This window comes from Monocercomonoides exilis (genome assembly GCF_001643675.1).
Source record: "Monocercomonoides exilis strain PA203 chromosome Unknown scaffold63-433378, whole genome shotgun sequence".
Taxonomy (NCBI): domain Eukaryota; phylum Preaxostyla; order Oxymonadida; family Polymastigidae; genus Monocercomonoides; species Monocercomonoides exilis.
The window spans coordinates 386,374-402,500 of NW_027150608.1; the positions used below are offsets into that span (position 1 = coordinate 386,374).

At 35.9% G+C, this 16,127-nt stretch overlaps 1 protein-coding gene across 1 annotated transcript; it reads left to right on the plus strand.

Annotated features, from left to right (window-relative positions):
- Positions 1–13,583: 13,583 nt before the first annotated feature.
- On the plus strand, positions 13,584–15,536 carry MONOS_13576 (uncharacterized protein; the record flags this gene model as incomplete). The annotated part of the gene is made up of 1 exon (XM_067866290.1): positions 13,584–15,536. One exon carries the CDS (start codon positions 13,584–13,586, stop codon positions 15,534–15,536), a length of 1,953 nt encoding a protein of 650 aa, XP_067719405.1.
- Between the last annotated feature and the right edge of the window lie 591 nt (positions 15,537–16,127).

The following is a 16,127-nucleotide window of genomic DNA, read 5'->3' on the forward strand; positions in this document are numbered from 1 at the left end:
GCTTTTCAAAACGATGAATCATTTGCGAACACGAAAGGCAAATTTGAACGAACAAGAAAAATGAAGAATTCTGGGATAATCCAAGGCACAGAATTTCGATTTAAGCTTACGGCTTTTTTGATGAGAAGCAGAAGTTATCAACTTGAACACGATAACGATGCCATTAGAAAAAATTTCCTCTTAAGTCAAATTGCCTTTCTGTCTAATTCCTGGACAGGAATCTCGAACAAAGAAATAATCCCTTCTCCTCTCTTCGGTCGAGAACAAATGTCAATCAGCAGCTGAGACTGAAGAGCATTACAAAAGCGGATATTGCCATCTGCAACGAACGTGAAGTGCACGTCTCGATAGATACGCAAAAATCGGATGATAAAGTTCGTGATGCATCGTGCTCTCTTCTTCAGCTGCAAAATAGGATGTGTCAATGTGTATTGTGTGTTCTGTGCTTATTTTGAAGGCTGGGAAGATGAAAAAATGAGTCGTGTGGCTGTATTGTTGACGGAAGCGCAGAATATAAAGAAGATGAATCCTTATTCACTCCGAAATTTGTATGAAAGAGCAGTTTTGTCTGTTTGAAGAAGTGAGCCAGCTACTGTGTAAAATGATGCATGAGTCGAAGGGAGTATTTTCGTTAAATTCTGTAAATCAAGCAAATCAAATCTATTTGGTTCATCATTGTCCTTCTCTTTTTTTTTGTCCGTCTCGTTCTCTTCAGAAAGAAGAAGCTATTGCCCTTTCCCAGAAAACAATGCATAGGCTGTGTCGTGTTCATTGTTGCTGTCTTCTGCTATCCTCATCTACTGTTGTTCCTCAATTTCCTGTTCAGCTTCCTCCAATTATGCAAGCATCTTCATTGCTGTCTATTAAATTTCATTCTTTCTCATTTTCTCCTCTCCTCCATCGTCTTCTTATTCATATGCTTCCTCAGATGTTAACAAGAGATCAAAAGCTGTTTTTAACAAAGCTGTTGCCTAAGTGCTGCAACACAACTAATCCTTCAGCAGATGCTGTTTCAAAAAGAGGTGTTAAGCTTTTCGATTCAATTGTCACATCTCTTTTTTACATTCCATTTGTGATTGGACATAAGAATATGTGCTTTGGGACTTTGGTGGACGAGCACACATTTATCGATAACTGAGACGGTTTGGTAGAAAAAGAGGGAATAACAAGCTGTGAATAACCAGCTGTATAACGCACAACCTCGAAAGAGAAGAAGCCATTCTGCTCTTTCTCATTCTTTGTTTCCGTCAGGTGCAGCGTTTACTGTCTCTACTCCCTTTCCACTTCCTCCTTCGAGCTTTGAAATGCAAACGTTGAATCAAAAATGAGGACGTTGGGCTGCATAGACTTTTTCGCTGAGTTAAACGAAAGGTGGATATTCGACTCTAGAGGCAGCTGAGGCTTTTCAACACAGTGTTCGTTGCTCCTCCAACCGACTGTGAAAACGAGCCGCAAGTTTGAAGGGATGATCGCATTCACCATATCACAATCGCCTGTCAGTGGGTGAGATGGGGCGTATGCATTTTCAAAGTTGATCCCATCGTTGTTGTTTGATATAACTCTCCACTTCCGCAGTTGATACAGACAAGCTGTCTCTCACTCTATTCCAGATAAGAACAGAGTGAGAGTTGAAGAGCTGAAAAGAAAAGTTGAAAGCCATCTACCCTGCCACCACCTTCCACACATTCGCCACACAGCTGGTATCAATTGTGATGAGTTTGCAGAAGATGGTGCTTTTGACGATGAAGTCGATGCATGTTTAGTCGAATATGTCACAACGGACGGAGAAGATGATGGAGCGCCACACGAACAGCCGCTTGCTTTGCATCACGATCACATTATTTTTCATTTTAAGAATATTCTTTACCGAAACCAGGTGCTTTGACTTCTTGACTCCTTTCTATTTCTTTTTCTTTTTCTCTTTTCCTTCTCTTCTAACATTCATCTTGTTTCCGTCTTCCATTTTTCCCTGAATAAGATGCATTTGAAGAATTAACAGAATTGCTTCTGCTGTTGTATTCCTGCTCCAGTTCTTCTTTCTTCTTCTTCTTCTTCTTCTTCTTCTTCTTCTTCTTTTTTTTTTTTTTTTTTGCTTCAACAAAGTGTTAAAGCATCGTTATTGGAGAAATGAACAACTGTGACGCTTCTTCGAATGAAGACACCATCTATTCACACATCTGCCACAGGATGCCAGCATTCTTGCTGTTATATCAAAAAAGAAAGAAACCGGATAATCCCTGTCCAATCTGGCTGACCTTTTCAATTCTTCAAGAGAGTTGAGCATGCTTTGGTTCCACAGCAGAATCCTTCCTCCAAATTCAGCTTTGTCTAAAAGACACATCTTCCTCATCAATTTTATTCACAACACGCATCTCTTGTGAGCGGGGAGGAGAGCTTAACGAGAGAGCCTGTTGAAGATGAAAAAGGCATAGATTGTTATGAACTCTTTGCATGAATAGCAGTACATTTTGGTTTTGTTTTTGAAGTTCTTTTCATATCATCGTCTCTGGCAATAGTTGCATTGGCTGCTATCATTTTCTCCATTTGCATGTTTGATTAACCAAATCATTTCGAGCATTTCAATTGGTAGGAACTTCGCAATGTAGTTATTAGAGGTATAATCAGGAACTATTCCTCTTCAGCATTGAACAATGTGGTGATTGCTTTAATATGGACATGCATTGAAAAATTTTCATCAGTTGCACAATCATCAAGACGAGGGCACAAGCTGCTTTCAAATGAGAAAGATGAGGAAGATAATGATTGCCATGCTGGAGTAGAGAAGTGAGGGGAGTTGCGAGATAAATGTCAGCGAGATGATTAAGAAAAAGAAAAAGAAAATAATGATGAAGTATAAAGAAAATAAGATAAAACAGATGATGAGAAGAAAAAGAAGGCAGTGTCATAAGAGAGAAGAGGTTGATTTCTTAAAAAAATAATGAGAAAATTTAAAAGAACAACAATTATAAATAAAAATAAAACAAAATGTTTTCATATTGTTGAAAGAATTCAAATACAATAAAGATAATTATAATGATATTTCATATATAATTTAATAAATCATACTAAAAGCATTTTAATAAAAATTGCAAGTTGGGAAAGTTGGAGCGCAAGCACTGAGAAGAGGGTCCAGAACAGTGAATACGATAGAGACGAGGCTGAAGAGGCGGACGAAGAATGACAAGAGCAAAAAGATATACACAGAAACTTTGTCTTCTGCAGATCAGATTGAGTGAACGATGAAGAAGAGGACGAGGTGGCGTATGAGAGCAGATGAAAGAAAGGTGCGTTCTATGGAGAGAAGGTCCGGGGTGGATAGATTCCTGGAGAAAGAGAAGTTAAAAAAAAGAATGTTAATTGTTTTAAATTAAAAAGGTAGATCGTATTTATATATTTGAAAGGATCATAAAGAATATGAGTTGACAAACATCAAAATTCTTATCACTTTCAATTCAAAACAAATAAATAAAAAAATACATACCACCTAATACAACACGGTTGCCGATGAGAATTCATTGTTGCTCATGTCTGGTTATTCTGTGTGATTGTCCAATTCTCACAAAAATCTTGCTGTTCTCTGGAACAAAATGGCTCTAATTTGCCAAGAAGAAACAGAAGATTGCGAATAGAAGCTGTATTGTTCATCCCACATTCCTCCTCATGTTCCCCTCCTCTGCTTGCATTGTTGTTGTTGTTGCCTTTCCTGCTATTTGCAGAATATCTTGATTAACTTTTATCTTCACTTGCATAAGGATTTCTATTGCCATCAAAATTGCTATTGCTATTCTCGGTGCCAAAAGCAGAGATCTGAGAATAGAGCGAGTCTGCTGAGCGGATTATCTCAATAGCTCAAAATAAGGAGGCAACTTCGTTTGCAAGAAGGATGAGATGCGCAATGAGACGAGTGCGGAGCGAGGCTACAACTGAAACATGATCTGAAAAGCAGAGCAGAGCAAGAAAGAGAGATTCAAGAGTTTCAGCGGTACCGCTGCTGAGTGGATGTCGAAGAAGATGGCCTGTCGCAGGAAGGCGAGAGAAGAAGAAGAATAGGATGAAGAGGAAGAGGAAGAGGAAGAGGAAGAGGAAGGAGACTTTGGTTGGAGCCTCGCATTATGCTTGCCAAACAACAACAACAAAGAAGCTGATGATGGAGCAGACCAATGTGTGGTGGGCGTGAAAGATTTGCTTGATAGAGTCACTTTGAACTATTTTGAAAAGATCGTCTCCAGCTGGTGCCTCTTAATTTGAATGAATAATTGCCTTTTCGACCGAAGCGTAAGAACTGAAAGGAGATAAAAATGAACCACATTGAAGAAGATCGATGGATCAGAAGAGGAGGAGGCTATAGAAGAAGATGAAGACGATGACACTGTTGGAGACGACGATGATGATTATGCAAGAGAAGGAGTGGAAATGATGTCACTGACTTTGGAATCTGCATCATCGCCCCAATGTCAAGAGACTTCCGCAGTAAGCCTGTTCTAAATGACGAAGAATACGAAATGGAATACTAACGAATAGACGAGAAAGATGTAGAAGAACACGAACTCCAACCAGAAAAGCTTCTGTTTTTCATCTCAAATTCCATCGAATTCAACGAAGACGATCTTTTCATCTCTCTTTCCTCCAACCCATTCATTTTCCGTATCGTTGCTTGCCCATTCTTATCCAATACAGATTCCACCACGCATGCCACGTTTTATTCTTTCAGTTCACTTTTCGTTAATTCATCCACCAACTTCAACAATGTCATCTTTTCTTTCAAATCTGAAGAAGGCCATAAACACCACTGGCTTCGGATTATCTCAATGCAATTTCTGAAAATATTCGTTTAACATATAATAAAGAAAAAAAAGGAGATGAAGAAAGACAAAAAAGCAAAACTGGTGGTTTTTCTTCTTTTCATTTCCTGAAAAAAAATATTGAATTCTGAATCTCCCATGGTTATCGCTTCGACTTTCAATTTCCGTTTGAATGATTAATTTTTCTTTATTCAACAATAACTTATTCGAACAAAATATCGCTCATAAAAACAAACCTTCAAATGTCACTCGGACAATTCGATTATGTTTATTATCATATCATTCATTTTTGCAAATACAAATATTAATCTTTGTCGCTCATTTTTGATTCCTTTTCCAAATATTTCTTTTTATATTGAATTGTTTCTAAAACTCAAAATAAACATTTATTATGGAATGGTTTTCAATTCCTTTTTTTGTTTCATTGGACTATAAACATTATGACTAGAATGCAGAATAAGTTTGGAACAAAACATGGTTTTTTTCATAAATGAAAAAATTATGCCCCATATCACTTATTTTAAAAAAAGTTTCTATGGGAAATTGACGAATTGTCAAATGCGGAATTTTTGATCGTCAGTGACGGTCATGCCCGTCACAACAAGTCGGGTCAAACTCTCCATGAGTTTAAGAGAAAAATAATAGCGATTCGGTTTATTGAAGGAAAAAATGTCATGCTTCCATCTGAACTAGTCTGATATAATTGGTATATATTTGAATTTTTTATATGTTTCCTTCATAAATTGCTTCATATTACTCGAAAGCAGATTCTTTGTGGTCACCTGCTGATAATAATCAATTTTCTTCATTTGGATCTTTGAAGAGAGAACCAAAAATATCTTCAATAGCTGGAGTTTCAAGGAGATTTTTTGAAAACGAAAAATTATTATCAGTTGAATTGTGAAATCAACATTTTTTCAACAATTAGATCATCTACAGAAAAAGATAATGATGAAAGCGAAATCAACAAAGAGTCAAGCAAAAATGAAAAATTTTCTGTGCTCCTGCTTATTACGGAAATAAAAAGATGAAATTATTCATCCAAAATTTTAACTAAGTTAATGAAGAAAATTTTGATCCATTTAATGAAGCAGATGAATGTTTATTTGATCAAGCCAAAGAAAATAATTGTGGAGATAATTTTGTTCCAATAAGAAATGAATTATCACGAGATGAATTCACATTATTAACTTTATTTTATTCTTAATCGGTTTCTTCTTCATCAATTTCTTCATTTTAATCTTCATTGTTATCATATTCACATTTGTTATAAAAAAGTGTTATTATCAAAAAAGAAAGTTAAATAAACTCTATCTCAACTCTTCGAAGAAAATGATTTGATGGAAGACAATCGTTTTGAAGATCTCGAAATTTATCCTGAAGCCAACTGTGAAAGAATCATCTCTGGGATGCTTCACAAACTGGATGATAAAAGACATTCATTAGGCACAAAGCATTGGATGAACTGTTGAGGTTGTTGTTCATGCTTTTCATTTGCGCACATCATTATTTAGAGGTTTTTTTTTTTGATTTTTAGCTTTTCATATCAAAATAAAAGCTGATGAAAATTTATAAGATCTTCTGTATTTAATAATTTTTTTCAAACATTGAGATGAACGAAAAAATATCTCGAAAACTGTGGAATAAACAGTTTAATATTGTTTCGATACTTTTATTGCATTCACACATAATATTTGAGAAGCAGAATCTTTTTCTTCTTTTTCATTCTTCGATTTTTCTCATTCATCTCATACTCTTTGAACTTCTTTCTTTTCACGGTAAACGTATTGGTAAGGCAGATGAGGAGAATGAGATGCACCCGCCATCTGTGGCAGTCTGTTGGTGTTGTGGAGCTGAGTTAATGTTGGTAATGGTGCAGTTGGTGAAGGAGAGGGAGAGGGCAGGGGAGGTGGCAGAGGAGAGGATGCAGCTGGCGGGGGTGGCTGTGGCGGTGATGTGAGTTATGTTGGAGGAGTTGAGGGTGAGGGGAGCGGTTAGGGAGGTGAGGTGGAAGATGCTCTGGCTGTTGAGGGGTAGACTGGTGATTGCTGTGTGGTTGAGGGCGAGGGAGCCAGCAGTGAGGAAGAAAAGAGGTGTTTTTATTGTTATGGAGGTTGTTCCGGTGATGGTGGTTGTGTTGAGGTTGAGGAAAGGGGAGTTTTCGGAGAGGTGGAAGAGGATGGGGGTGATTTGATTTGAGGAGTTGTGGGCGATGGCGAGGGCAGAGACTGTGAGGGAGCCCTGGGTCTGTTGGAAGAGAGCAGACGAGGCAGATGGATCTGGTGGAGAATATGTTGATGAATGAAATGAAGAAGAATTGATTGTGAGATTTGCATTAGTGCAATTAACTTTTTGTGCTCCACCCCAATCGCTTCCGCCATTTGAATCGTTCCATTCACACCACTCAAATTTGTGGCTGTTCTCATCAAAAGCAGTCAGTCTTCCAGATGTTTCTCTTAGAGATTCAGTTCCAACATGAACAAGAGTGTCATTTGGAGATCTTATTTGGCCGAAGTTTGTTGCACCAATTAGCAGAAAAAAGCGATCGAGTGGTGTGGAAGTGGGAACGGATACGGAAGAGAAGAAGAAAAAGAAATGTCAATATGGAAAAATGTGTCGAAAAAGTGACTTTTTAAGAAAACACTACGAATATTCGAATTGAAGAGGTATTTAGGGTTTGCATAAAACCATCTTCCTCACAGAAATGTGTGTGTATGAATTGTGTCTTTGAAATATTTTTATAAAAAAACGATGAAAAATGAATAATCAGATTAATTTTATAAAGTTCAAACTGTTAAAGTTGTTATCAGAAAATTCATGGAATAAACAATAAGAATGCGACTACTAAATGAACATTATCACATTATCAATGCGCAACAATTCTTGCAAATGAACAATTCATTCAAAGAAAAAATGGAAATTTATTTTTGGGAAAAGATTTTAAATGTTCAACATAGACAATATTTGCAAAATAATGTGCAAAGAAAACATATAAATGGATTTGGGTCTGAATCATATAAAACGAATTCTTTAAAAAAAAAATTCACTGACGTGAACAGAAATCACTGACGGACGTAATAACAAAAATTACTGTGCGTCACTCAGGTAAACCTCCTCGTCACCCTGCCAGTGACGAGCCTTTTTTTCTTTAGTGACTGACTAATTGATAATAACTTTGTCACTTTTTTATTTAATCGAAAGTTCTTTTTTTTCTGCTGGCTTGTCCATACAGAAAATTAAATTTTGTTGTCCTTTTTAAAAAAAATATTTATTTTTAATTGGAAAAAAAAAAAGTTTTTTCTTTCCTAACTTAGATTTCAATTTTTAATTTTTGTATAAGAATTTTGATCAAGTCAGTTAATGATTTCTTTGATCGTCACTTTTTCAGATCTTTTGCCACTTTCCAAAATTTTGTCACTTTCGTCACTGTCAATTCACTTGTCAATTATTAATGAAAAAACAAAATATTGGTTTCTCGGATTCGACAAATGGAGATTTTTTGAGAATTGATTAGATAATCGTGGAAATTTCATATTCATCATGCTCTGAAAATTGAATGGAGTGCTCAAAGCTGGAAGCAATGGTGAAAAGATACTTGACTTACAAGAAAGTGAAAATTTTGATAAATTGTTTTGTTTTAAAGAAGATGTTCATTATCATAAAAAATTGAACATCAAATACGAAGGAATTCATTGAAGAAAGATAATAATTGTGCAGTTCGCTAATAATAACATTTGTGAAGTGAAGGAGGGACATGCAGATTATGATGATGCGAATCGCACGGGTTCTTTTCAGCCAGTGAACGGAGTCTATTTTAATGTTTTAGTATAGAAAATAATGCATTTTGCAGAATATTCAATACAGTGTTCAACTATTGATATTTTCGACTGATTTACAGAATCAGAGAAACTTGATTAAACTTGTTCGGTCAAGGAAAAAAGAGCTTATTAAACTTTGTTTGTTGTCGTATTTATCAACTTTTAAAAAAAATGAAATGGATAAATGCATGATTGATGACGTTTCAAATAATCCTCACTCAATATTTTCAGAGAAAGTGATATCATCAATATATTCTCAACATTTTTAAATGGTCCATTCCAATTTCTGTTCAGTTAATTTTTTGGAAATCGATTATTTTCTAGAGATTGCAAAGCAGTTGGGGAAAAACGTCAGAGCTCATCAATTGAGATTAAGAACTGTTCGTTAAAATTGTGACATTGTGAGATTATCTTTTTTCAGATCATTTTCATTTCTTATTTTAAATAAACATGCGAATTTTGAATGTGACATCTCATATTTTTTCAAAATGAAAATGATTTTCCTTTCTTCAGTCAATAATCATAATTCCACCAATCTCTTCTTTTGTTCAAACCATTTCTCTCCGATGGGCATTTTGCCTTTTTTCGCCTTCAAGCAGCGCAATCTCCTAAATTGCATGCGCCGTTTTTGCAGAATTCAACAAGATAAGGTTATCAAACGAGCTGGTGCTGCTTCCAAAAACATACGTATTGCTCTCTTCTCTATTTCGATAAGCGCAAGATGCAGAATTTTCTTCAGAAGCACAATGCAATGAAAAATGATTATCAATGCTTCCATATTCTCAGCACTCAGCTGAAAGATGGCTGGAATCTGCTTTCGGATGCACGAGAAGCTTCTTTTTCAGACGGAGTGGACGAAAGAGAGAAGAAGGAAAGGCCGGATTGGTGTGTGAGTGGAGTGTTTGAGAAAGAGAGGCATAAGAATGAAGAGAGCGATGGATGCGAAGCGGGAAGCGGTGGTGTTTCCGTAGAAAGAAATGCAGAGAGAAGGAAAAATTGTAATGCATGTGTTGAAGTGGTAAATAAGAATTAAATGGACTTATTGTTGTTTGATAATTCAATTATGAAAACGAAATGAAAAAAGAGAATCCGAAGATGAATTATTATCGTTTGAGGAAGAAGACAGAGAAGAATGAGAGAAGAAAAAGAAGAAGAAATTGTTTGTTGAAGCAAATTTCGCTCTATTCTATCAGTAAGCAAGTTATCATATTCGATTTTAGAGGCGAAATGGAGTTTGCGAGGGAAAGAAAAGAAGAGAAGGAAAAAAGATAGGAGAGAAAAGAGGCAGAAGAAGAAGATGAAGAAGAGGAAGAAGAAGAAGAAGAAGAAGAAGAAGAAGAAGAAGAAGAAGAAGAAGAAGAAGAAGAAGAAGAAGAAGAAGAAGAAGAAGAAGAAGAAGAAGAAGAAGAAGAAGAAGAAGAAGAAGAAGAATAAGAAGAAGAAGAAGAAGAATAAGAAGAAGAAGAAGAAGAAGAAGAAGAAGAAGAAGAAGAAGAAGAAGAAGAAGAAGAAGAATAAGAAGAAGAAGAAGAAGAAGAAGAAGAAGAAGAATAAGAAGAAGAAGAAGAAGAAGAAGAATAAGAAGAAGAAGAAGAAGAATAAGAAGAAGAAGAAGAATAAGAAGAAGAAGAAGAAGAAGAAGAAGAAGAATGATAAGGAAATCAGTTTCCTTCAAAACATTCAGCAAGCAAAGCTGAAGTTGTCTGTTGGATTTTCTTAAAAACCTGTTTATTTGCTGAAGAGAGGAAAGAGAAGAAGAAGATGAAGAAGAAGAAGAAGAAGAAGAAGAAGAAGAAGAAGAAGAAGAAGAAGAAGAAGAAGAAGAAGAAGAAGAAGAAGAAGAAGAAGAAGAAGAAGAAGAAGAATAAGAAGAAGAAGAAGAAGAAGAAGAAGAAGAAGAAGAAGAAGAAGAAGAAGAAGAAGAAGAAGAAGAAGAGGAAGAAGAAGAAGAAGAAGAAGAAGAGGAAGAAGAAGAAGAAGAAGAAGAAGAAGAAGAAGAAGAAGAAGAAGAAGAAGAAGAAGAAGAAGAAGAAGAAGAAGAAGAAGAAGAAGAAGAATAAGAAGAAGAAGAAGAAGAATAAGAAGAAGAAGAAGAAGAAGAAGAAGAAGAAGAAGAAGAAGAAGAAGAAGAATAAGAAGAATAAGAAGAAGAAGAAGAAGAAGAAGAAGAAGAATGATAAGGAAATCAGTTTCCTTCAAAACATTCAGCAAGCAAAGCTGAAGTTGTCTGTTGGATTTTCTTAAAAACCTGTTTATTTGCTGAAGAGAGGAAAGAGAAGAAGAAGATGAAGAAGAAGAAGAAGAAGAAGAAGAAGAAGAAGAAGATGAAGAATAAGAAGAAGTAGAAGAAGAAAAAATAGAAGAGGATGAAGAATAAGAAGAAGTAGAAGAAGAAAAAATAGAAGAGGATGATGATAAAGTTAAGTAATGGTTGTCAATTCCATCTTCGTGTGTGAAGAACCCAGGGTTTATCAATGCTCCCTGACATGCATGGATTAGCTTTGGTGACTGATGCATTCACATTGGTTATTGTGCTTGTGCTTGTGTCCGAGAAGAGAAAGGATAATATTGCTGCTGATGTTGTTTGCTGTGTGTGGAGCCTTCTATCCACATATTCCCCATGTTTCATATTGGCTGATATTCAAACTCAGCATTCCTTTGAATATTTGCTATGATCGGTGAGTAACCCACAATCGTCCCTTGCATTGGCTCTCTTCCACAATCGTAACATCCACACTGCATCCCTCTCCGCATGCTCCTCGCAAGCTCCTCCATATCCTCCGTTTGTTCCTCGTTCTCCTTTTCATCTTTCTCCTCCTTCCCATCATCGCAAACCACTCAAATTCATCAACTTCTTCCGTGAGCGATGCCATTACCGCTTTGGCTGCTGCTGTTGTTACCGATTCATCATTTTGCATTCGCCATTTGTATATCTTCTGCCATCTTCCATGTTAAAGCTCTCCTTCAACCTCTCCCTCTCACTCTCCGCCAAACTATATCTCTTTCTCTGTTGATCCCTCCTCTCTTGTTCCCCTTAATAGCTACACAACATCTGCAACAATTTTCCTTCCCTGTCTTATCACCATAACTGAATGAGACACAGATTCCCCTGACTGCTGCTGGCTGAACGCGCGCCTTCACTGGACGTTCTTGCTCTCCTGTGCTTCCCCTCTAGTGACAGAATCTGCTCCAATTCGATTGCCTAAGAACTATCCAACTCGCGCAGTATAGCCTTCAGCTTCGTTGGTGTCTCTTTTGTATCGGAGTTTTTCTTTGCTGATATTCTCTGTGCGTTCTCATCTTTTGCAATATTCTTCAACTGCCACAACATCAATGACCGATCAACAACCACACAAAACTTGTCCAACAGAGCATTGAACTGATCCATTTCCACTTTCCTCAAAAAATTCGTCCAATTATTCCATCCGACCTCTTTTTTTAGTTGCAGCTTATTCTCCCCCACCAGCTCTCTCGCTTTCCATTGATCGAGTTGCTTCACATTTCTTCTCGAAGTATCTCCGCTCATCGGATCGGAGAAATAATTTCAGAGCTTCGATGATGCTCAGGCTGCTCAAGCATATGTTGAAGAGAGTTTTTCACTTTTATTTTCTTTTTCCCCTTCTTTTCTTATCTTTTTCTCCAATTTCTCAAACAATCTCAGTATTGTTGATTAAACTCTTCTTCCACATATTCTCTCAAATATCCTTTGAAAAAATAGCATAACAAAAAGGCAATTATTCTGTTATGCAACTTGGAGGAACTGGCTTGAAAGAAGAAAATGTAGAAATCAATCTGTCATTACTGAACGATGGCGTTTTAATTAATGAATTGTTGTAAAAAATTGTCTATTCCATAACTTGTGTTTATCGCAATATATCTTTTTGGGGATAACGAACGATTTCTCCATGCTTTTCAACAAAATAAATCTTCCAAAAGCGGTTATTGTTTCATTTGGAATTCGGAAAATATAGACGCATTGCTATAATCTATATTCGGGAAATAATCATTTCAATATTGCTCTTTCGAAATTTGACAGAAATTTTGGTGTTATTCTTTCGAAAGTCAAACGATGAAATTTGATAAATTTAATATGGGTTATGCAAGAGATAATTTCTTTGAAAATTTTGAGAAAAATAACACGAATCATTTTTATGTTATTATGCCACTCAATCAATCAATTTTTCACAAAAAAAAAAAAAAAAAAAAACAAAAAAAAAAAAAAAGTGACGAAGTGACTGACAAATAATTTTGTTTTTCGGGGTGACGCAGAGGTTTTCACTCAGGTTTAAAATTATCTTAAATATTGTGTGGAACAAAATTCAAAAAGTGAAAGATTTTGTCCCATATCTGTTTGAACTGTTTTATGGTTATATGAGCATTGATCAAAATAGTTCTTTTTTGAAAAGTGCTTTAAAGAATGTTTTTGGGATTAATTCTTTTCAAAATTGTAATAAACATCTATGCGAATGAAGGCCCATCAGCAACATCAACAGTTTACGTGAAGCAAAGTGGGAACGAAAGTTACAACGGTTTGGAGGTTGGGTAGGAAAAGCAATCACTGAAGGATGCATATAATCTGCTGACCAATGACATTGCGTGCAACATGAAAATTGTTTACGATACAAAACCATTGACTGCAGAAGTCATTACATATAACAATAAACAAAAAGTTACGATTGAAGGATGGAAAAGTGATGGAAGTGGAAACACTGAAGTGGCAATAGACTGTGACGTTCATCCAGGAAGTGTTCTATTTAATTGCTATTGTGATGTGGAATTCAAACACTTAGCGTTTCACTTCCCAACAACGTTGAGAAATGAAAGTCAAGAGTATTGATCGTATGATTTGATACGAGATTATTATGCTTCGTTGTTAATAAGCAACTGCAGATTTATTCGCCCAAAGGCAGAAGGATGCTCCGGTGATTTTTATCTTGTGAATGTGTATGAAGGATCATTGACGATGGACTCAGTTGAGTGCGCGGATGATGCAAATACATTAACATCGAAAAGAGAATTGTTTAATTCCATAGACTCTCAAACAGTGATATTGTCGAATTTGACTTTGAAGAAAGTTGAAACAAATATGAATGCTGTTTTCGAGATAACAAGTGTAGAAAAATGTGATGTCACATTGAATGGAAGCAATTTTATTGAATGCAAAACAAATAGTAACGGTGCATTGTATGTTTGCTTCTTCAATGACGAAAGCACATTTACTGTTGGAGATGATGGCGTCACCACTTTTTCATCTTGCAGTTGCAATGATAATCAAGGTTCTGGAGGAATATATCTTCAAATGCCAGCAATTGAATCAGCAAATCAGATTAAATGGCCCAAAGACGGAACGAATCTGATATTTGACAGATGTACAGCAGGAGAAGGCGAGTCTAAAAGGAACATTGGAATATATTTGGAGATGGCTGATGATTCATTATTCGAAGAAATGGCATTTGCAATGAAGAAGAGTTTTGCAGCTAATTACACACGAAGCAGAAATATGTGGAATGTAGCTGGAATTGAAAATAATAACTACGAAGAAATTGATTTTGTATCCAAGTATTTAGATCCTTTACTGCCTCCATCGCAAGATGCTTCAAAGATTTATGTTGAGTCCAGAGGCACTGGGAATGGTGAAAGCTCAGAAAGACCAATTTACAGTTTGAAGGAGGCCAATGAATTGTTGGGAATGATCGCAAGAGAAGACATATTTGGAATTGCAATATTGAAATCCGACGACCCTATCCAAGCCGAAGAAATTACATTTAGCAAGAGCCGTGGAATAGTCATTGAAGGAGTGAACAGCGACGGAAATGGAAATGTTGAAGTGGCTATCGATTGTGATGCCATAGCTTCAAGAGCTTTATTCACGTGCGAAAAAGAGGTGGAATTCAAGTATTTGGCATTCAATTTCCCAACGTCAGAGAACAAATGGGATTCTTTAATTTTCGGAAATGAAATGTCTTCATCACTTTCTATCAGCAATTGCCGATTTGTCAGAGTAAGTTCGCAATCATCAACAGATAAAATGACTTCAAATGACGATGGAGATGATTTCGTTGTGGGCAGTCTTGTAAGCGTTTGGGAGGGAAAAGTCGCTATGAACACTGTCACATGCACAGATAACAGTAATACAGTTTCGTTTTCGTCATCACTGTTTTCTTTCAGCGGAACAAGGGAAGTGTCTTTGAATGGAGTGGAGATCAGCAATGTGAAATTTTTACAAAATTCTGTCATTTTTATTTTGGATTCAAAGGACAAAGCTGTGAAAATTTCCATTGAGGGATTGAATATCAAAGATTCAGATTCAAAGTTTGGAGATACATCTGGCTTGGATATTATTTTGAGTTCGAAAGAGTCAACAGTGGCTATCGGAAGAAACGACAAATGTTCATTCAAGTCATGTTCAGCACCAAAGGGGAAATCAGGAGCGATGTTCATTAAAATTCCAAAGGCAACATCGAATCTTCAGCTTCCTTCGACAAACAATCTTGAGATTGACAGCTCAAACACAGCGAATTCAACAGCGAGATCAATATGCATCATTGCCCCAGATTTTGATGAGTTCTGTAAACAAGAAGATGCATTTGAATTTGCAAAAGATTATGACAATTCAACAGCAGGGTGGATTGTGGGAGCAAAAGACACGAAATCAGAGCCAGGAGATGTGTATGAGAAGCACGTGAAAGTGAGACAAGATCGAATCGCTGAGCAAAACAGAGAACAAGAGAGAGAGCAAAACAGAAAGCAAAAAGAAAAGAAAAGAAGGATGGTGATTGCTGTTGTTGTCCCTATAGTTGTTGTTGCAGTTGTCGCAGTGGTTGTGGTTGTTGTTATTGTTATTGTTGCCAAGAAAAAGAAGGCCAAACACAATGCAGATGAAAGCAAAGAACAAGAAATGAGCAGCCAAGAGTAGAATTGAGATTTCCAATTCTTTTTGAGCAATTAAACGTTTTTTATTTTCATAAAATGTTATTTGTGAATATTATAGTATTTTTCAAAACTTTTATTCCTCATTAATCGCATTGAAAGTGTGATTATTTGTTGAAATGTAATTCATAGATTAGTTTCATTTCACACACACCAATTGTTATTCATCATCATCACTTTTCCGTTCACTTCAGAAGGATTTTACAAAAATAGTTTTTGAATTTCCCGTTGTTAATTCCAATAATTATTTCCAATGATGCTAAAAATGAAAACTTTCTTGTAAACAACTTTCGAGGTTTATGATAATTCAAAAGAAGAGACAAAGATGCAAAATGCACACACCCAGCCATAAAAAACTTTGAGTGCTTCAACAAAACTGTTCGATCCAAAGAATGAGTTTCATTAAAACAAAACAAATCAATGATTTTTTTATGAGAATACAGAATGATTTTATTATTAGGGTTCGATCATATTTTGGATTTATTCTATTGCACTTATTTTTTCTGAGCAAAAGAATTGAGTATGATATTTATATTTTGATTTTGTCAATTATCATTAATGTTTGCTGTTTTTGTTT